The sequence below is a fragment of the Ylistrum balloti genome, unplaced genomic scaffold (genome assembly GCF_031769215.1).
Source record: "Ylistrum balloti isolate Yb309-2 unplaced genomic scaffold, AGI_CSIRO_Ybal_v1 Utg369828, whole genome shotgun sequence".
Taxonomy (NCBI): Eukaryota; Metazoa; Mollusca; class Bivalvia; order Pectinida; family Pectinidae; genus Ylistrum; species Ylistrum balloti.
Window position 1 is genome coordinate 25,038 of NW_026781992.1, and position 22,494 is coordinate 47,531.

A 22,494-nucleotide genomic window follows, 5' to 3' on the forward strand; every position below is an offset into this window, starting at 1 on the left:
TTGTGTTATCTCAATTGTCTGGTAAATCTACTTGTGTTATCTCCCCTGTCTGGTAAATCTGCTTGTGTAATCTCCCCTGTGTGATAAATCTACTTGTGTTGTTTCCCCTGTCTGGTTAATCTACTTGTGTTGTCTCCCCTGTCTGGTAAATATACTTGTGTTGTCTCCCATGTCTGGTAAATCTACTTGTGTTATCTCCCATGTCTGGTAAATCTACTTGTGTTATCTCAATTGTCTGATAAATCTACTTGTGCTATCTCCCCTGTCTGGTAAATCTGCTTGTGTAATCTCCCCTGTGTGATAAATCTACTTGTGTTGTTTCCCCTGTCTGGTTAATCTACTTGTGTTGTCTCCCCTGTCTGGTAAATCTACTTGTGTTGTCTCCCATGTCTGGTAAATCTACTTGTGTTATCTCCCATGTCTGGTAAATCTACTTGTGTTATCTCAATTGTCTGGTAAATCTACCTGTGTTATCTCCCATGTCTGGTAAATCTGCTTGTGTAATCTCCCCTGTGTGATAAATCTAAACGTGTTGTCTCCCCTGTCTGGTAAATCTGCTTTTTTTATCTCCCCTGTCTGGTAAATCTACTTGTGTTGTCTTCCCTGTCTGGTAAATCTACTTGTGTTGTCTCCCCTGTCTAGTAAATCTGCTTGTTTTATCTCTACTGTCTGGTAAATCTACTTGTGTTGTCTCCCCTGTCTGGTAAATCTGCTTGTGTTATTTCCCCTGTCTGGTAAATCTACTTGTGTTGTCTCCCCTGTCTGGTAAATCTACTTGTGTTGTCTCCCATGTCTGGTAAATCTGATTGTGTTATCTCCCCTGTCTGGTAAATCTACTTGTGTTGTCTCCCCTGTCTGGTAAATCTACTTGTGTTATCTCCCCTGTGTGATAAATCTACTTGTGTTGTTTCCCCTGTCAGGTTAATCTACTTGTGTTGTCTCCCCTGTCTGGTAAATCTACTTGTGTTGTCTCCCATGTCTGGTAAATCTACCTATGTTATCTCCCATGTCTGGTTAATCTGCTTGTGTTATCTCCCCTGTCTGCTAAAATCTGCTTGTGTAATCTCCCCTCTCTGGTAAATCTACTTGTGTTATCTCCCCTGTGTGATAAATCTACTTGTGTTGTCTCCCCTGTCTGGTAAATCTGCTTGTGTAATCTCCACTGTGTGATAAATCTACTTGTGTTGTCTCCCCTGTCTGGTAAATCTGCTTGCGTTATCTCCCCTGTCTGGTAAATCTACTTGTGTTGTCTCCCCTATCTGGTAAATCTACTTGTGTTATCTCCCTTGTCTGGTAAATCTACTTGTGTTGTCTCCCCTTTGTGATAAATCTACTTGTGTTGTTTCCCCTGTCTGGTTAATCTATTTGTGTTATCTCCCCTGTCTGATAAATCTACTTGTGTTGTTTCCCCTGTCTGGTTAATCTGCTTGTGTTGTCTCCTCTGTCAAGTAAATCTACTTGTGCTGTCTCCCCTGCCTGTTAAATCTACTTGTGTTGTCTCCCCTGTGTGATAAATCTACTTGTGTTGTTTCCCCTGTCTGGTTAATCTACTTGTGTTGTCTCCCCTGTGTGATAAATCTACTTGTGTTGTCTCCCCTATCTGGTAAATCTACTTGTGTTATCTCCCTTGTCTGGTAAATCTACTTGTGTTGTCTCCCCTTTGTGATAAATCTACTTGTGTTGTTTCCCCTGTCTGGTTAATCTATTTGTGTTATTTCCCCTGTCTGATAAATCTACTTGTGTTGTTTCCCCTGTCTGGTTAATCTGCTTGTGTTGTCTCCTCTGTCAAGTAAATCTACTTGTGCTGTCTCCCCTGCCTGTTAAATCTACTTGTGTTGTCTCCCCTGTGTGATAAATCTACTTGTGTTGTTTCCCCTGTCTGGTTAATCTACTTGTGTTGTCTCCCCTGTGTGATAAATCTACTTGTGTTGTTTCCCCTGTCTGGTAAATCTGGTTATTTCCCCTGTCCTGAAGCACCTCTAGTCTGTCTGTCTCCTAGACAGAGCCCTCTCCTCAGAATAATATGCATGTTGGTTAATTTCTGATGTCATCAGTCGGCTTCAAACGAAGAATTCCTTGAGGGATCCTTCAAACTGTAGAGATAAACAGGAGACTTGAAAATGATAACATATATTCAATACATTTGTCAAGATTACCGATAAACTTCTACATACAGTGAACTTATGGAAAGATTTGCTATAATGAAGCTAACAGCCTACGATTGTGTACGATTAAGTAAAGTTTAAGCTGGCATTTCTTATTTGTAATAAGAAAGACTGAAATACGACTCACCTGTCTGTTTGTTTCTTTTGCCCAATCACATTCTGTGGATGATGCTTGTTGGTAGGGTTCGGGTTGGCAGTATCTTTCCACCCTGGAGCCAGGATAAGCTGCGACCCCTTTACCACCCATGGTGAAGTGAGTTTTTCTGTGTCCCTGGTTAAAATCAAATCTCAAAACTTTAAAGCGTGGATGAAATTGTAAGTTGAGGAAAATTGTATATCAAAATATCCAGTGTCTGTTTACAATTAGTCTATTTAGAAACAAACTTTAGTTAGAGACAGATTTCTGTTTATCAAATATCACAATCATGAAGAAAAAATGCTATAAAACAACTAAAAATTGTATTTCTACTGACCCAATAGACAGGTGGTTAGAATAGAGAGGTGTATACAGACTTTATAGGCAGGTGGTCAGAATAGAGAGGTGTATACAGATAGACTTTATAGGTGGTCAGAATAGAGAGGTGTATACAGTTAGACTTTATAGGTGGTCAGAAAAGAGAGGTGTATACAGACTTTATAGACATGTGGTCAAATTAGAGAGGTGTATACAGACTTTATAGACAGGTAGTCAGAATAGAGAGGTGTATACAGACTTTATAGACAGGTGGTCAGAATACAGAGGTGTATACAGATAGATGTTATAGGCAGGTGGTCAGAGTAGAGAGGTGTATACAGACTTTATAGACAGGTGGTCAGAAAAGAGAGGTGTATACAGACTTTATAGACAGGTGGTCAGAATAGAGAGGTGTATACAGATAGACGTTATAGGCAGGTGGTCAGAATAGAGATGTGTATACAGACTTTATAGACAGGCAGTCAGAATAGAGAGGTGTATACAGACTTTATAGACAGGTGGTCAGAATAGAAAGGTGTGTACAGTTAGACTTTATATGTGGTTAGAATGTAGAGGTGTATACAGACTTTATAGACAGGTGGTCAGAATAGAGAGATGTATACAGACTTTATAGACAGGTGGTCAGAATAGAGAGGTGTATACAGACTTTATAGACAGGTGGTCAGAATAGAGAGGTGTATACAGTTAGACTTTATATGTGGTTAGAATATAGAGGTGTATACAGACTTTATAGACAGGTGGTCAGAATAGAGAGATGTATACAGACTTTATAGACAGGTGGTCAGAATAGAGAGGTGTATACAGATAGACTTTATAGACAGGTGGTCAGAATAGAGAGGTATATACAGACTTTATAGACAGGTGGTCAGAATAGAGAGGTGTATACAGACTTTATAGACAGGTAGTCAGAATAGAGAGGTGTATACAGACTTTATAGACCGGTTGTCAGAATAGAGAGGTGTATACAGACTTTATAGTAAGGTGGTCAGAATAGAGAGGTGTATACAGACTTTATAGTAAGGTGGTCAGAATAGAGAGGTGTATACAGATAGACTTTATAGGTGGTCAGAATAGAGAGATGTATACAGACTTTATAGACAGATTGTCAGAATAGAGAGGTGTATACAGTTAGACTTTATAGACAGGTGGTCAGAATAGAGAGGTATATACAGACTTTATAGACAGGTGGTCAGAATAGAGAGGTGTATACAGACTTTATAGACAGGTGGTCAGAATAGAGAGGTGTATACAGACTTTATAGACAGGTGGTCAAAATAGAGAGGTGTATACAGACTTTATAGACAGGTGTTCAGAATAGAGAGCTGTGTACAGACAGACTTAATAGGTGGTCAGAATAGAGAGGTGTATACAGACAGACTTAATAGGTGGTCAGAATAGAGAGGTATATACAGACTTTATAGGTGGTCAGAATAGAGAGGTGTATACAGACTTTATAGACAGGTGGTCAGAATAGAGAGGTGTATACAGACTTTATAGACAGGTGGTCAGAATAGAGAGGTGTATACAGACAGACTTAATAGGTGGTCAGAATAGAGAGGTATATACAGACTTTATAGGTGGTCAGAATAGAGAGGTGTATACAGACTTTATAGACAGGTGGTCAGAATAGAGAGGTGTATACAGACTTTATAGACAGGTGGTCAAAATAGAGAGGTGTATACAGACAGACTTAATAGGTGGTCAGAATAGAGAGGTATATACAGACTTTATAGGTGGTCAGAATAGAGAGGTGTATACAGACTTTATAGACAGGTGGTCAGAATAGAGAGGTGTATACAGACTTTATAGACAGGTGGTCAAAATAGAGAGGTGTATACAGACAGACTTTATAGGTAGTCAGAATAGAGAGGTGTATACAGACTTTATATACAGGTGGTCAGAATAGAGAGGTGTATACAGATAGACTTTATAGGTGGTCAGAATAGAGAGGTGTATACAGACAGACTTAATAGGTCACAAAAATTGTATTTATTCAACTGTATATTACCATATGGTACAGTTCAATGCTCAGATCAATCATTTCTTTGGCCAGAACAAACATTATAGTGGCAATGTTAAATTGAATATGCTGATTTCTATCAAAGGCAAGTTTGACACAAGCTTTATAAATATTTATTCTTCCCTGAACAGGAACTTAGAACTGTACTCAATAGAAGCAAGTTCCAAACTGTTTGGCTTAATACATATTTCTATCCTGCAACTGACAGTGCCATTGTCAGAATACGTCTGCCACTTACATTTTTGCTAAATTTGGCAGTATCTGTTCACCCTTGCGAAAATACAGCTTATGTTTTAAGACACTGAGCATGCATTTTCAATTTTATGGCCAGAAGAGGAAATAGAGAGGCTATATCTACTGGAAGCAAGTTAGTCACAAACTTTCTATTTTTTGGGGAGAACAGATATATAGAGGCTACAAAATAACAGAAAACTTACAAGACAGGCATCTCCAGTCCATTGTGGATATTCAAGTCTGGCGTCATCATGGCATTTGAGGTATGTATTGCCTTGGTGACAGTAGAGGGAGGAGTTGTTTCGTTGTTTAGATCCATGTTTTGTGGAACTCTCATTGGAGGAGGTGTTTGGTTGTCGTTGTTTACCGAATGGCAATGTTGTCTGAAATATACATATTGGAGGTGAGTATAACTATGGTTAGTTCCTGTGATAGTTCTGGATGTGTAGGGAGGTTGGAGGTGTTGAGTATAACTATGGTTAGTTCCTGTGATAGTTCTGTGTGTGTAGGGAGGTTGAAGGTGTTGAGTATAACTATGGTTAGTTCCTGTGATAGTTCTGTGTGTGTAGGGAGGTTGGAGGTGTTGAGTATAACCATGGTTAGTTCCTGTGAATTTCTGTGCATGTAGGGAGGTTGGAGGTGAGTATAACTATGGTTAGTTACTGTGATAGTTCTGGATGTGTAGGGAGGTTGGAGGTGTTTGAGGTGTTGAGTATAACTATGGTTAGTTCCTGTGATAGTTATGTGTGTGTAGGGAGGTTGGAGGTGTTGGAGGTGTTAGAGGTAAGTATAACCATGGTTAGTTACTGTGATAGTTCTGGGTGTGTAGGGAGGTTGGAGGTGTTGAGTATAACCATGGTTAGTTCCTGTGATAGTTCTGTGTGTGTAGGGAGGTTGGAGGTGTTGGAGGTGTTTGAGGTGTTGAGTATAACTATGGTTAGTTCCTGTGATAGTTCTGTGTGTGTAGGGAGGTTGGAGGTGTTGGAGGTGAGTATAACTATGGTTAGTTCCTGTGATAGTTCTTGGTGTGTAGGGAAGTTGGAGGTGAGTATAACTATGGTTAGTTCCTGTGATAGTTCTGTGTGTGTAGGGAGGTGTTGGAGGTGTTGAGTATAACCATTGTTAGTTCCTGTGATAGTTCTGTGCGTGTAGGGAGGTTGGAGGTGTTGGAGGTGTTTGAGGTGTTGAGTATAACTATGGTTAGTTCCTGTGATAGTTCTGTGTGTGTAGGGAGGTTGGAGGTGTTGGAGGTGAGTATAACTATGGTTAGTTCCTGTGATAGTTCTTGGTGTGTAGGGAAGTTGGAGGTGAGTATAACTATGGTTAGTTCCTGTGATAGTTCTGTGTGTGTAGGGAGGTTGGAGGTGTTGGAGGTGAGTATAACTATGGTTAGTTCCTGTGATAGTTCTGGATGTGTAGGGAGGTTGGAGGTGTTTGAGGTGAGTATTACTATGGTTAGTTCCTGTGATAGTTCTGGGTGTGTAGGGAGGTTGGAGGTGTTTGAGGTGAGTATTACTATGGTTAGTTCCTGTGATAGTTCTGTGTGTGTAGGGAGGTTGGAGGTGTTGGAGGTGAGTATAACTATGGTTAGTTCCTGTGATAGTTCTGTGTGTGTAGGGAGGTTGGAGGTGTTGAGTATAACCATGGTTAGTTCCTGTGATAGTTCTGGGTGTGTAGGGAGGTTGGAGGTGTTGGAGGTGAGTATAACTATGGTTAGTTCCTGTGATAGTTCTGGGTGTGTAGGGAGGTTGGAGATGAGTATAACTATGGTTAGTTCCTGTGATAGTTCTGGATGTGCAGAGAGGTTGGAGGTGTTGAGTATAACTATGGTTAGTTCCTGTGATAGTTCTGGATGTGCAGGGAGGTTGGAGGTGTTGAGTATAACTATGGTTAGTTCCTGTGATAGTTCTGTGCGTGTAGGGAGGTTGGAGGTGTTGGAGGTGTTGAGTATAACTATGGTTAGTTCCTGTGATAGTTCTGTGTGTGTAGGGAGGTGTTAGAGGTGTTGAGTATAACTATGGTTAGTTCCTGTGATAGTTCTGGGTGTGTAGGGAGGTTGAAGGTGTTGGAGGCGAGTATAACTATGGCTAGTTGCTGTGATAGTTCTGGATGTGTAGGGAGGTTGGAGGTGTTGAGTATAACTATGGTTAGTTCCTGTGATAGTTCTGGGTGTGCAGGGAGGTTGGAGGTGTTTGAGGTGAGTATAACTATGGTTAGTTCCTGTGATAGTTCTGGAAGTGTAGGGAGGTGTTTGAGGTGAGTATAACTATGGATAGTTCCTGTGATAGTTCTGTGTGTGTAGGGAGGTTGGAGGTGAGTATAACTATGGTTAGTTCCTGTGATAGTTCTGGGTGTGTAGGGAGGTTGGAGGTGTTGGAGGTGAGTATAACTATGGCTAGTTGCTGTGATAGTTCTGGATGTGTAGGGAGGTTGGAGGTGTTGAGTATAACTATGGTTAGTTCCTGTGATAGTTCTGTGTGTGTAGGGAGGTTGGAGGTGTTGGAGGTGAGTATAACTATGGCTAGTTCCTGTGATAGTTCTGGGTGTGTAGGGAGGTTGGAGGTGTTGGAGGTGAGTATTACTATGGTTAGTTCCTGTGATAGTTCTGTGTGTGTAGGGAGGTGTTAGAGGTGTTGAGTATAACTATGGTTAGTTCCTGTGATAGTTCTGGGTGTGTAGGGAGGTTGAAGGTGTTGGAGGCGAGTATAACTATGGCTAGTTGCTGTGATAGTTCTGGATGTGTAGGGAGGTGTTTGAGGTGAGTATAACTATGGTTAGTTCCTGTGATAGTTCTGTGTGTGTAGGGAGGTTGGAGGTGAGTATAACTATGGTTAGTTCCTGTGATAGTTCTGGGTGTGTAGGGAGGTTGGAGGTGTTGGAGGTGAGTATAACTATGGCTAGTTGCTGTGATAGTTCTGGATGTGTAGGGAGGTTGGAGGTGTTGAGTATAACTATGGTTAGTTCCTGTGATAGTTCTGTGTGTGTAGGGAGGTTGGAGGTGTTGGAGGTGAGTATAATTATGGCTAGTTCCTGTGATAGTTCTGGGTGTGTAGGGAGGTTGGAGGTGTTGGAGGTGAGTATTACTATGGTTAGTTCCTGTGATAGTTCTGTGTGTGTAGGGAGGTTGGAGGTGTTGAGTATAACCATGGTTAGTTCCTGTGATTGTTCTGTGTGTGAAGGGAGGTTGGAGGTGTTGGAGGTGAGTATAACTATGGCTAGTTCCTGTGATAGTTCTGGATGTGTAGGGAGGTTGGAGGTGTTGGAGGTGAGTATTACTATGGTTAGTTCCTGTGATAGTTCTGTGTGTGTAGGGAGGTTGGAGATGAGTATAACTATGGTTAGTTCCTGTAATAGTTCTGTGTGTGTAGGGAGGTTGGAGATGAGTATAACTATGGTTAGTTCCTGTGATAGTTCTGTGTGTGTAGGGAGGTTGGAGGTGTTGAGTATAACCATGGTTAGTTCCTGTGAATTTCTGTGCGTGTAGGGAGGTTGGAGGTGTTGGAGGTGAGTATAACTATGGTTAGTTCCTGTGATAGTTCTGTGTGTGTAGGGAGGTTGGAGGTGTTGAGTATAACCATGGTTAGTTCCTGTGAATTTCTGTGCGTGTAGGGAGGTTGGAGGTGTTGGAGGTGAGTATAACTATGGTTAGTTACTGTAATAGTTCTGGATGTGTAGGGGTTTAATTGCTGTATGATGTGATCAATCTGATCTTTTGTCCCGCTATGACAAGGTCAACAACAGTTGGGAACTACCTTTTCTGATGTGGCCCTACCTTTTGTACTGGAGGGGACTGGTATCCAGGCTGATGTTGCCTTACCTTTTGTCCTGGAGGGGACTCGTATCCAGGCTGATGTGGCCTTACCTTTTGTACTGGAGGGGACTGGTATCCAGGCTGATGTTGCCTTACCTTTTGTACTGGAGGGGACTGGTATCCAGGCTGATTTGGCCTTTCCTTTTGTACTGAAGGGGACTAGTATCCAGGCTGATGTGACCTTTTGTACTGGAGGGGACTAGTATCCAGGCTGATGTGGCCTTACCTTTTGTACTGGAGGGGACTAGTATCTAGTTGATGTGGCCTTACCTTTTGTATTGGAGGGGACTAGTATCCAGTTGATGTTGCCTTACCTTTGTACTGGAGGGGACTGGTATCCAGGCTGATGTGGCCTTACCTTTTGTCTGGAGGGGACTGGTATCCAGGCTGATATGACCTTACCTTTTGTACTGGAGGGAACTGGTATCCAGGCTGATGTGACCTTACCTTTTGTACTGGAGGGGACTGGTATCCATGCTGATGGGGTCCGAGGGCTGTGTTGAGGTAAAGTTTATCTGAGATGATGGCAGGTCCTGCGAGGTTATCATTTCCTTGGAGCTAGACACATAAATGTCTAATTTCATTGATATGTGAGATATGTAATTCTATGATTCTAAAGTATAACATACATTTACAGTTTATTGAAGATAAGTTGATTGTAATGTTAACAGTGTAACTGTGTACAATACAGCTTTGTACAGTGTTTTTTGTACAGTACAGCTATGTACAGTGTAACTAAGTACAGTACAGCTATGTACATTACAGCAATGTACAGTATAAATGTGTACAGTACAGCTATATACAGTGTAAATGTATACATACAGCTATGTACAGTATAACTAAGTACAGTACAGCTATGTACAGTGTAAATGTATATGTACAGCTATGTTCAGTGAAACTAAGTACAGTACAGCTATGTACAGTATAAATGTGTACAGTACAGCTATGTACAGTATAAATGTATACAGTACAGCTATGTACATTGTAACTAAGTACAGTACAGCTATGTACAGTGTAAATGTGTACAGTACAGCAATGTACAGTATAAATGTGTACAGTACAGCAATGTACAGTATAACTAAGTACAGTACAGCTATGTACAGTGTAACTAAGTACAGAGCAGCTATGTACAGTGTAACTAAGTACAGTGCAGCTATGTACAGTGTAACTAAGTACAGTGCAGCTATGTACAGTGTAACTAAGTACAGTACAGCAATGTACAGTATAAATGTGTACAGTACAGCTATGTACAGTGTAACTAAGTACAGTACAGCTATGTACAGTATAATTAAGAACAGTACAGTTATGTACAGTGTAACTAAGTACAGTACAGCGATGTACAGTATAAATGTGTACAGTACAGCAATGTACAGTATAAATGTATACAGTACACCTATGTACAGCATAACTAAGTACAGTACAGCTATGTACAGTATAATTAAGAACAGCACAGTTATGTACAGTGTAACTAAGTACAGTACAGCGATGTACAGTATAAATGTGTACAGTACAGCTATGTACAGTATAAATGTATACAGTACACCTATGTACAGCATAACTAAGTACAGTACAGCTATGTACAGAGTAAATGTATACAGTACAGCTATGTACAGTATAAATGTGTACAGTACAGCTATGTACAGTGTAAATGTGTACAGTACAGCAATGTACATTATAACTATGTACAGTACAGCAATGTTCAGTGTAACTAAGTACAGTACAGCTATGTACAGTATAAATGTGTACAGTACAGCAATGTACAGTATAAATGTATACAGTACACCTATGTACAGCATAACTAAGTACAGTACAGCTATGTACAGTATAATTAAGAACAGCACAGTTATGTACAGTGTAACTAAGTACAGTACAGCGATGTACAGTATAAATGTGTACAGTACAGCTATGTACAGTATAAATGTATACAGTACACCTATGTACAGCATAACTAAGTACAGTACAGCTATGTACAGAGTAAATGTATACAGTACAGCTATGTACAGTATAAATGTGTACAGTACAGCTATGTACAGTGTAAATGTGTACAGTACAGCAATGTACATTATAACTATGTACAGTACAGCAATGTTCAGTGTAACTAAGTACAGTACAGCTATGTACAGTGTAAATGTGTACAGTACAGCAATGTACAGTATAAATGTGTACAGTACAGCAATGTACAGTATAACTAAGTACAGTGCAGCTATGTACAGTGTAACTAAGTACAGTGCAGCTATGTACAGTGTCACTAAGTACAGTACAGCAATGTACAGTATAAATGTGTACAGTACAGCTATGTACAGTATAAATGTGTACAGTACAGCTATGTACAGTGTAAATGTGTACAGTACAGCAATGTACATTATAACTATGTACAGTACAGCAATGTTCAGTGTAACTAAGTACAGTACAGCTATGTACAGTGTAAATGTGTACAGTACAGCAATGTACAGTATAAATGTGTACAGTACAGCAATGTACAGTATAACTAAGTACAGTGCAGCTATGTACAGTGTAACTAAGTACAGTGCAGCTATGTACAGTGTCACTAAGTACAGTACAGCAATGTACAGTATAAATGTGTACAGTACAGCTATGTACAGTATAACTAAGTACAGTACAGCTATGTACAGTGTAACTACGTACAGTGCAGCTATGTACAGTATAAATGTGTACTGTACAGCTTGGTTCAGTATAACTAAGTACAGTACAGCTATGTACAGTGTAACTAAGTACAGTACAGCTATGTTCAGTATAAATGTGTACAGTACAGCAATGTACAGTATAAATGTGTACAGTACAGCTATGTACAGTGTAACTAAGTACAGTACATCTATGCACAGTATAAATGTGTACAGTACAGCTATGTACAGTATAAATGTGTACAGTACAGCTATGTACAGTGTAAATGTGTACAGTACAGCAATGTACATTATAACTATGTACAGTACAGCAATGTTCAGTGTAACTAAGTACAGTACAGCTATGTACAGTGTAAATGTGTACAGTACAGCTATGTACAGTATCAAAGTGTACAGTATAACTATGTACAGGGTTTAACCCAAACTGACAAAACTCGGGAGAATTTCACTTTATTGGTCAACAGATTGTCAGATTAGTAAACCAGAGATCCAGGGTTTAACCCAAATTGACAAAACTAGGGAGAATTTCTCTTTTACTAGATCCATAGATCGTGGGATTAGTAAACCAGATGTCCAGGGTTTAACCGAAATTGACGAAATTGACAAAACTAGGGAGAATTTCTCTTTTACTAGATCCATAGATCGTGGGATTAGTAAACCAGATGTCCAGGGTTTAACCGAAATTGACAAAACTAGGGAGAATTTCTCTTTTACTAGATCCATAGATCGTGGGATTAGTAAACCAGATGTCCAGGGTTTAACCGAAATTGACAAAACTAGGGAGAATTTCTCTTTTACTAGATCCATAGATCGTGGGATTAGTAAACTAGAGGTCCAGTATTCAACCCATACTATTTCATCAAAAATGCTGATCACATTTGTACAATGTATAGAGACAGCAGACTGTCCAGAAAATCTAAAACATTGTACCTGTCGTCTAGCAGAGGCGACTCGACTGTGTCTTGTGTGGTTATTCCTAGTTCTGTCTTGTCCACAACAGCTGAGTCCTGTTGTGGAACCCACAAGGCATCCTGGTCTGTAGACTTCCTAAAAAGGTAGTAATGATGTCATAAACCAGGTCATGTGATAATCATATGACTGCCATGTGACAATCTTCTGCATCTATATGCTGAATTTTGAATACCCTAAACCAATAAAACTGGTCATGTGATGGTCATGTGACAAATCAGAGTACCCCAAATGAATGACCATGGTATGTGAACACTTGTTAATTTGATTTGATAGATAATTGGATTTGTTTAACAAAATAAAAAGGTATGCAATTCTGTAGATCAAAGTAATTTCCAATTAAACTTTAAAATGATTTGATTACTAGTAACTGGTTGCAACAAAACAATTATTGTTAATAAAAATGACTTGTCCTAAAATTGTGTTATCTTTATTTCAAATATAATCTATAAAAAATGTAAATATATTTATCCTCCATTAAGTTCATAATGTATCCACTACAGAAAGATTGAAGAAACTTGTAAAACCATTGTTAAACTTCTTATATCAGGAACAGCTAGAATGTTTCAAAAAAGCAGTAATGAAAAACTTGTGTAGAAGCTTGTTAATATATAGACACAGTAATAGATAACAGAAAGGTTGACAAGGAAATCTGATGAATCTGTTCTGATCAGTGATGATAAACACTTACAACAAAGAAAAATACATCTAGTAGAATAATCATACAACAGTTCAATGTTGATTGACAGGGGGTGGAGCTTGAGTGTTGATTGACAGGGGGTGGAGATTGAGTTTTAATTGACAGGGGTGGAGCTCGAGTGTTAATTGTCAGGGGATGGATCTTAAATGTTGATTTACAAGGGTGGAGCTTGAGTGTTGATTGATAGAAGTGGAGCTTGAGTGTTGATTTTTACAAGGGTGGAGCTTGAGTGTTGATTGATAGAAGTGGACCTTGAGTGTTGATTTTTACAAGGGTGGAGCTTGTGTGTTGATTGAAAGCAGTGATGCTTGAGTGTTGTTTGACAGGGGTGGAGCTTGAGTGTTGATTGGCAGGGGGTGGAGCTTGGGTGTTGATTGATAGAGATGGAGCTTGAGTGTTGATTGATAGAGATGGAGCTTGGGTGTTGATTGATAGAGATGGAGCTTGAGTGTTGGTTGACAGGGGATGGAGCTTGAGTGTTGATTGACAGGGGGTGGAGTTTGAGTGTTGATTGACAGGGGTGGAGCTTGAGTGTTGATTGAGAAAGGTGGAGAAAGTGTTGATTTTTTTTATTTATTTTAATTTTGAGTCTGGGGGGTGATGGACAAGAGGTTGAGCAAGGATTAAAATTGTCCATGGTTTATTTCCGACAAGACATTAATTAAATGACATAAGGCTAGCACTAGTAATGCCATTAAACCATGCAGAATGACCACCATAGGTATGATTAAATCTATTTACAAATTTCCAAAATCCTGACTATCATACAAAGGCCTTATTATTGACAACTTCAGAATAAAGATGAAAAAATACAGGAATGTTGGATTGCTGACTACGCAAATGTATTGATTCTTCATGCGACTGATCATTTCATATAAATATTGAGAAAATAAAGGTAAATACATGTTAAATGGCAACTAATTCTGGTAAAATATTGATATATATTACTGAAGGCTAGAAACAATTTCAAGTCATCAAGGCGAAGACTAAATACAAATTTGTCATATGAGGTTGCAAACAAATAAATACAAAACAGCAAGAAAATAAATCAGTAAAAAATGAATAAAGTCAAAAGTTTTTAAGAAAAAAATGCAAACAAATGCAAATAAAGAAGTACAACAGCCAGAAAACGATCAGTAAAATGCAAACAAAATATCAGTAAATGCAAGCAAATGTCAGTGAGATGGCTAGGCTTAGTTGTCTGAAGCACCGTCATACAATTAATTAAAAATATTATCACATTTTCTTGATGAGCTCAATAAAAACACAACAGATTCTAATTTATCACATAAGATTGTACAAAAGATACACAAGTGAAAGCATCATTTAACACAAATTTATAGAATTAAACCTCAACAACAACATGTAAATTTCAATAGAAGTAGAAATTTTTCAAAAAGGAATGTCGGTTCATGGCTTTGTGATTGTCACTTAAGATAACTAAGACCTGCCAGCCGGTAGATGAGTCCAGATGATGATTGTACAGAACCACTTACCCGAGAGTTGGTTTCTGTGAGTAAAATACAAAATTTACAGAATGTCACACCACCCTTTGTAATCCATTTTACATTAGTCATACATGCATGCTACCCCAATCATCCTCTGTTATCAGAAACTTTTGTGGAAGATAACTTTTATTGATGTAGTTTTTATCCACAAATTCATATACCCATGAATCAATAAATTGTTGAAAAATTGATGTTTTCAATATGGTGATTTCAGTGACACTATTAACCCTTGAAATAAAATTTTTACAAAATATCATATTTATCTGAAAATCCACAAAATTTGAACACCACAGAAATATCTGATTTGATGACAACCCTCCGCATCCACACAAATTTAACACCATTAATCACCAATAAACTCCAGCACTTGGACTCAGCTGTGATCATACGAGGTTTAATATTTATAATTATTGACAATCACTGAGCTGTGCTTTCAAATGAAGTGAAGGTTGAAAAAGTTGGTTTTTCATAAAATATTTTCCAAGTTTGTCTGTTTTGATATCTGAAAATAGTTTTGTAAGAAATTTTTTTCGGAAAACAGAATAAAATATAAGACATGAATACTATATAAAATGGCCAATTCAAAATGGTGTTGTCTAGTTCTCAATTTGTGTAACTATCCAACATCACAGAAACTATAAATACACATGTTTTCTGTCAGGTAGACAAGGGTCCTGATTAAGGAGGTTTAAATGTTTATAGATTGTCACCATGGACCGGTGTCAGGTAGACAAGGGTCCTGATTAAGGAGGTTTAAATGTTTATAGATTGTCACCATGGACCGGTGTCAGGTAGACAAGGGTCCTGATTAAGGAGGTTTAAATGTTTATAGATGGTCACATTGGACCGGTGTCAGGTAGACAAGGGTCCTGATTAAGGAGGTTTAAATGTTTATAGATTGTCACCATGGACCGGTGTCAGGTAGACAAGGGTCCTGATTAAGGAGGTTTAAATGTTTATAGATGGTCACATTGGACCGGTGTCAGGTAGACAAGGGTCCTGATTAAGGAGGTTTAAATGTTTATAGATTGTCACCATGGACCGGTGTCAGGTAGACAAGGGTCCTGATTAAGGAGGTTTAAATGTTTATAGATGGTCACATTGGACCGGTGTCAGGTAGACAAGGGTCCTGATTAAGGAGGTTTAAATGTTTATAGATTGTCACCATGGACCGGTGTCAGGTAGACAAGGGTCCTGATTAAGGAGGTTTAAATGTTTATAGATGGTCACATTGGACCGGTGTCAGGTAGACAAGGGTCCTGATTAAGGAGGTTTAAATGTTTATAGATGGTCACATTGGACCGGTGTCAGGTAGACAAGGGTCCTGATTAAGGAGGTTTAAATGTTTATAGATTGTCACCATGGACCGGTGTCAGGTAGACAAGGGTCCTGATTAAGGAGGTTTAAATGTTTATAGATTGTCACCATGGACCGGTGTCAGGTAGACAAGGGTCCTGATTAAGGAGGTTTAAATGTTTATAGATGGTCACATTGGACCGGTGTCAGGTAGACAAGGGTCCTGATTAAGGAGGTTTAAATGTTTATAGATTGTCACCATGGACCGGTGTCAGGTAGACAAGGGTCCTGATTAAGGAGGTTTAAATGTTTATAGATTGTCACCATGGACCGGTGTCAGGTAGACAAGGGTCCTGATTAAGGAGGTTTAAATGTTTATAGATTGTCACCATGGACCGGTGTCAGGTAGACAAGGGTCCTGATTAAGGAAGTTTAAATGTTTATAGATTGTCACAGCGGACCGGTGTCAGGTAGACAAGGGTCCTGATTAAGGAGTTGTCTGCTTTTTTCCAGTTTCCTATAAGACTGATATGAATTCTCTGTCAGGAAAATTATATCTCATCTACAAAAGAACTAGTAAGGAAAATAAATGTTTACAGCTGACTTCTGACAAATATGACTGAAGTATTTTTCTCTAATGAATCACTACAAAGAACAAGAAACAAAGAAATATTTTCCTGTATATACAGCATAATGAATCTTTAAAAACAAACAAGTTTCAGTTAAGATTGAAACAAGAATCATATATAAATATTTTTGAGCTAGCTAATTGTAATTTTTACTCTGTTTTTTAGAAAGACATTAATAACAAGAAAACCTCATGAAGTCAGATCGTAAAAAATGATTCCATGGCACACCACATCTGATAAAATTAATTCAATCCTATGCTTCACCAAATGAAATCACAAAAACATGCTGTCACTGTATCCAAGGAAACCAATGAAATACATTAGACCAACCAAACCAATCACCATTAAAATCATTCACAAACATATAGCACACCCAACAAACCTTGTGGTGGTGTCAAATATCAACATCTAGGAATTCAGAGAAAAGCAAATAGTTATGTTCAAAATTCCTTATCTGCATTTATTTGACACTTTCAATTAAAATTAAATGTACAACATTGTATGTATTGTAAGTTTGTACAACATTGTATGTATTGTTAGTTTGTAAAAAATGGTATGTATTGTAAGTTTGTACAACATTGTATGTACTGTTAGTTTGTACATCATTGTATATCTGTATTGTAAGTTTGTACAACATTTTATGTAATGTAAATTTGTACATTTTATGTATTGTAAATTTGTACAAAATTATATGTATTGTAAGTTTGTGCATCATTGTATGTATGTATTGTTAGTTCGTAAAACATTGTATTATTGTAGGTTTGTACAACATTGTATGTATTGTAAGTTAGTACAACATTGTATGTATGTATTGTAAGTTTGTACATCATTGTATGTATGTATTGTTAGTTTGTACAACATGGTATGTATGTATTGTAAGTTTGTACAATATTGTATGTATTGTAAGACTGTACAACATTGTATGTATTGTAAGTTTGTACAACATTGTATGTATTGTTAGTTTGTACAACATTGTATGTTTTGTAAGGTTGTACAACATTGTATGTATTGTAAGTTTGTACATCATTGTATGTATGGATTGTAAGTTTGTACAACATTATAAGTTTGTACAACATTAAATGTATGTATTGTAAGTTTGTACAACATTGTAAGTTTGTACAATATTGTATGTATTGTAAGTTTGTACAATATTGTATGTACTGTTAGTTTGTACAACATTGTATGTATGTATTGTAAGTTTGTACATCATTGTATGTATGGATTGTAAGTTTGTACAACATTGTATGTATTGTAAGTTTGTACAACATTATATGTATGTATTGTAAGTTTGTACAACATTGTATGTATGTATTGTAAGTTTGTACAACATTGTATGTATTGTAAATTTGTACAACATTATATGTATGTATTGTAAGTTTATACAACATTGTATGTATGTATTGTAAGTTTGTACAACATTGTATGTATTGTAAGTTGGTACATCATACATTGTATGTATTGTAAGTTTGTACATCATTGTATGTATGTATTGTAAGTTTGTACAACATTTTATGTAATGTAAATTTGTACAAAATTATATGTATTGTAAGTAAGTACAACATTGTATGTATTGTAAGTTTGTACATCATTGTATATCTGTATTGTAAGTTTGTACAACATTTTATGTAATGTAAATTTGTACATTTTATGTATTGTAAATTTGTACAAAATTATATGTATTGTAAGTTTGTGTATCATTGTATGTATGTATTGTTAGTTCGTAAAACATTGCATTATTGTAGGTTTGTACAACATTGTATGTATTGTAAGTTAGTACAACATTGTATGTATGTATTGTAAGTTTGTACATCATTGTATGTATGTATTGTTAGTTTGTACAACATGGTATGTATGTATTGTAAGTTTGTACAATATTGTATGTATTGTATGTATTGTATGTATTGTAAGTTTGTACAACATTGTATGTATTGTTAGTTTGTACAACATTGTATGTTTTGTAAGGTTGTACAACATTGTATGTATTGTAAGTTTGTACAACATTGTATGTTTTGTAAGGTTGTACAACATTGTATGTATTGTAAGTTTGTACATCATTGTATGTATGGATTGTAAGTTTGTACAACATTATAAGTTTGTACAACATTAAATGTATGTATTGTAAGTTTGTACAACATTGTAAGTTTGTACAATATTGTATGTATTGTAAGTTTGTACAATATTGTATGTATTGTAACTTTGTACAATATTGCATGTATTGTAACTTTGTACAATATTTTAGGTATTGTAAGTTAGTACAACATTGTTTGTATTGTAACCTTGTACAATATTGTATGTATTGTAAGCTAGTACAACATTGTATGTATTGTAAGTTTGTACAACATTGTAAGTATTGTAAGTTTGTACAATATTGTATGTATTGTAACTTTGTACAATATTGTATGTATTGTAAGTTTGTACAACATTGTATGTATGTATTGTAAGTTTGTACAACATTGTATGTATTGTAAGTTTGTACAACTTTGTATGTATGTATTGTAAGTTTGTACAACATTAAATGTATGTATTGTAAGTTTGTACAACATTGTATGTATTATAAGTTTGTACAATATTGTATGTATTGTAACTTTGTACAATATTGTATGTATTGTAAGTTTGTACAATATTGTATGTATTGTAAGCTAGTACAACATTGTATGTATTGTAAGCTGGTACAATATTGTATGTATTGTAACTTTGTACAATATTGTATGTATTGTAAGCTAGTACATCATTGTATGTATTGTTGTATGTATTGTAAGCTAGTACAACATTGTATGTATTGTAAGCTAGTACAACATTGTATGTATTGTAAGCTAGTACAATATTGTATGTATTTTAACTTTGTACAATATCGTAAAATGGATTATATATTACAGAGTGAATTTTTAACAGGTTATGCTGTCATGTTACTGAAGACAACTGCCTTGATCTAGTGCAGCCTTCTTACTTAATCTAACCCTTCCTATTGTTTCCTTTAGAGAATAATTATGGTAGATGTTGTGAGATTTACTAATCTCTGTTACATACATATGCCTCTCATAGATTTGATAAAAAAGAAATAAAATACTGTGTTTATTTGCTGTAGAATTTAAACTTTGCTTTATTATTAAAGACCTGGTTGGAAGGTTTGTTCCAAACAGTGTAAGGGAGGTAACTCACCTGAGATGATGTGTCCAGATAATTACTTTCCCCTTTACTGTTACATTTACACTCAGGAACATAAACATTTGTCCGATCCTCTGTTGTCAGATGTGTGTCGTATGGTTCAGGCCCAATCCAACTCAGGACAACAGGGAGGTAGATTAATCCATGGAACAGCCCGAATAATACAACAGTAAAAAATACCTACAACCAACCATAAATGGGGAGGCAGATTAATTCAGAGAACAGTGCATGTATGTACAACTAAACTGAAATCTTTTAGTGGTTATTGAGAAGTTGAGGACAATTTACTAATCAAAAAGATTAATACAATGAAAATCAAGAAACCAAAGATATAAACTTATATAGTGTAAAAAATTCCACAGCTACAACAAATTGTACATGTCCTCCTGGAGCATTATAAGATTTCTGGATTTCTTCAGTAGTGCTGTTAGCATCAGTCATCCTCCACATAGATAAAATAAATTAGTGCTGGTCATTGAGAAAATAATTTAATACCAATCCTTCGTTCTGCATTTCTGTATTCAGATTGTCAACACCACTTGCCTCAATATAGCATAAAGTTCCTCTCTTACAATGCAGTCCTATCCAACCTAGGCACCTCAAAATAGAACTACCCATCCTTAACTCTATATTAGATCGGGAAAATATGCCGATCCTTTAATAACCTTTTTCAAATAATTAATCTTGTCTGATTCTGTAGGAGCAGTCAGGCCAATTGACCTAGTTACATGGACCTGGATACACATAAACGTTTAGAAAACAACTAGCGATTAATAACGACCATGTCTAATATTTATAAATATAGAGATACTAAGAGGGGTGTATTACGGAATGTTTGTAGAGGCTATTACTCATACTACAGGGTAATAAACCCACTCAGACAGCCATCGATGAAGGGAATTAATTCATCATAAGGGTAATACAGGCATCCTATCTTAGGTTCACACAGTCAGCCTGTACTGGTAAAACGTTTAAAATAACACTTTCATAAAACAACAAATAGGTAATAATGATACACTTATTTCTCTAGTCTAACATGTGTTGACTTTTGTCAATTTATATACCTGACAAATTTGACTATCTGAACATAAATAATTGTACACTAGTTCAGGGGAGATAACTTACCTTAACAAACCTTGAATACCAGAGCCTGACAAACCCCGAGTACCAGGGGGGATATCTTACCCTGACAAACCCGGAGTACCAGGGGAGATAACTTACCCTAAAGAAAAGTGAAAATCCATAACTGTAACTGTTACAAAGCAGCAGGAAGGCCAGAAATGTACTAAAACCACCACTGAACACAGCCGGACCAATTTTCTTCAGTGTAGCCACCACTCTCTCTGTTAAAGTAAAATTTTCCACATGGTAAACATTTCATCTCACATTGTACACTGTACAGATATCATCTCACACTGTACACTCTACACTGTACAGATATCATCTCACACTCTACACTGTACAGATATCATCTCATACTGTACACTCTACACGGAACAGATATCATCTCACACTGTACACTCTACACTGTACAGATATCATCTCACACTGTACACTCTACACTGAACAGATATAATCTCACACTGTACACTCTACACTGTACAGATATCATCTCATACTGTACACTCTACACTGTACAGATATCATCTCACACTGTACACTCTACATGGTACAGATATCCTGTCACACTGCACACTTTACATGGTACAGATATCATCTCACATTGTACACTCTACACCACAAAGATATCATCTCACACTGTAAACTCTCCACTGTACAGATATCCTGTCACACTGTACACTCTCTTCTGTACAGATATCCTCTCACACTGTACACTCTACACCATACAGATATCCTGTCAAACTGTACACTCTCAACTGTACAGATATCCTGTCACACTGTACACCACTTCTGAACAGATATCCTCTCACACTGTACACTCTCTTCTGTACAGATATCCTGTCACACTGTACACTTTCCACTGTACAGATATCCTGTCACAGATATCCTGTCACACTGTACACTCTACACTGTACAGATATCCTGTCACACTGTACACTCTCCACTGTACAGATATCCTGTCACACTGTACACTCTACATGGAACAGGTATCCTGTCACACTGTACACTCTCCACTGTACAGATATCATCTCACACTGTACACTCTACATGGTACAGATATCCTGTCACACTGCACACTTTACATGGTACAGATATCATCTCACATTGTACACTCTACACCACACAGATATCATCTCACACTGTAAACTCTCCACTGTACAGATATCCTGTCACACTGTACACTCTCTTCTGTACAGATATCCTCTCACACTGTACACTCTACACCATACAGATATCCTGTCAAACTGTACACTCTCAACTGTACAGATATCCTGTCACACTGTACACCACTTCTGAACAGATATCCTCTCACACTGTACACTCTCTTCTGTACAGATATCCTGTCACACTGTACACTTTCCACTGTACAGATATCCTCTCACACTGTACACTCTCTTCTGTACAGATATCCTGTCACACTGTACACTCTACACTGTACAGATATCCTGTCACACTGTACACTCTCCACTGTACAGGTATCCTGTCACACTGTACACTCTCCACTGTACAGATATCATCTCACACTGTACACTCTACATGGTACAGATATCCTGTCACACTGCACACTTTACATGGTACAGATATCATCTCACATTGTACACTCTACACCACACAGATATCATCTCACACTGTAAACTCTCCACTGTACAGATATCCTGTCACACTGTACACTCTCTTCTGTACAGATATCCTCTCACACTGTACACTCTACACCATACAGATATCCTGTCAAACTGTACACTCTCAACTGTACAGATA

General features: G+C 37.3%; 1 protein-coding gene across 1 annotated transcript in view; it reads right to left on the bottom strand.

Annotated features, from left to right (window-relative positions):
• Positions 1-2,050: 2,050 nt before the first annotated feature.
• LOC132545110 (patched domain-containing protein 3-like) overlaps positions 2,051-22,494 on the bottom strand; it is a 74,363-nt gene continuing 53,919 nt past the window's right edge. The window contains exons 17-24 of the mRNA XM_060208778.1: positions 20,836-20,957; positions 19,609-19,794; positions 16,832-16,857; positions 12,278-12,394; positions 9,153-9,263; positions 5,098-5,277; positions 2,293-2,436; positions 2,051-2,093 (exon numbers count right to left, since the gene is read on the bottom strand). Coding sequence (XP_060064761.1) covers positions 2,051-2,093; positions 2,293-2,436; positions 5,098-5,277; positions 9,153-9,263; positions 12,278-12,394; positions 16,832-16,857; positions 19,609-19,794; positions 20,836-20,957 — 929 coding nt within the window. The remainder of the gene's footprint in view (positions 2,094-2,292; positions 2,437-5,097; positions 5,278-9,152; positions 9,264-12,277; positions 12,395-16,831; positions 16,858-19,608; positions 19,795-20,835; positions 20,958-22,494) is intronic.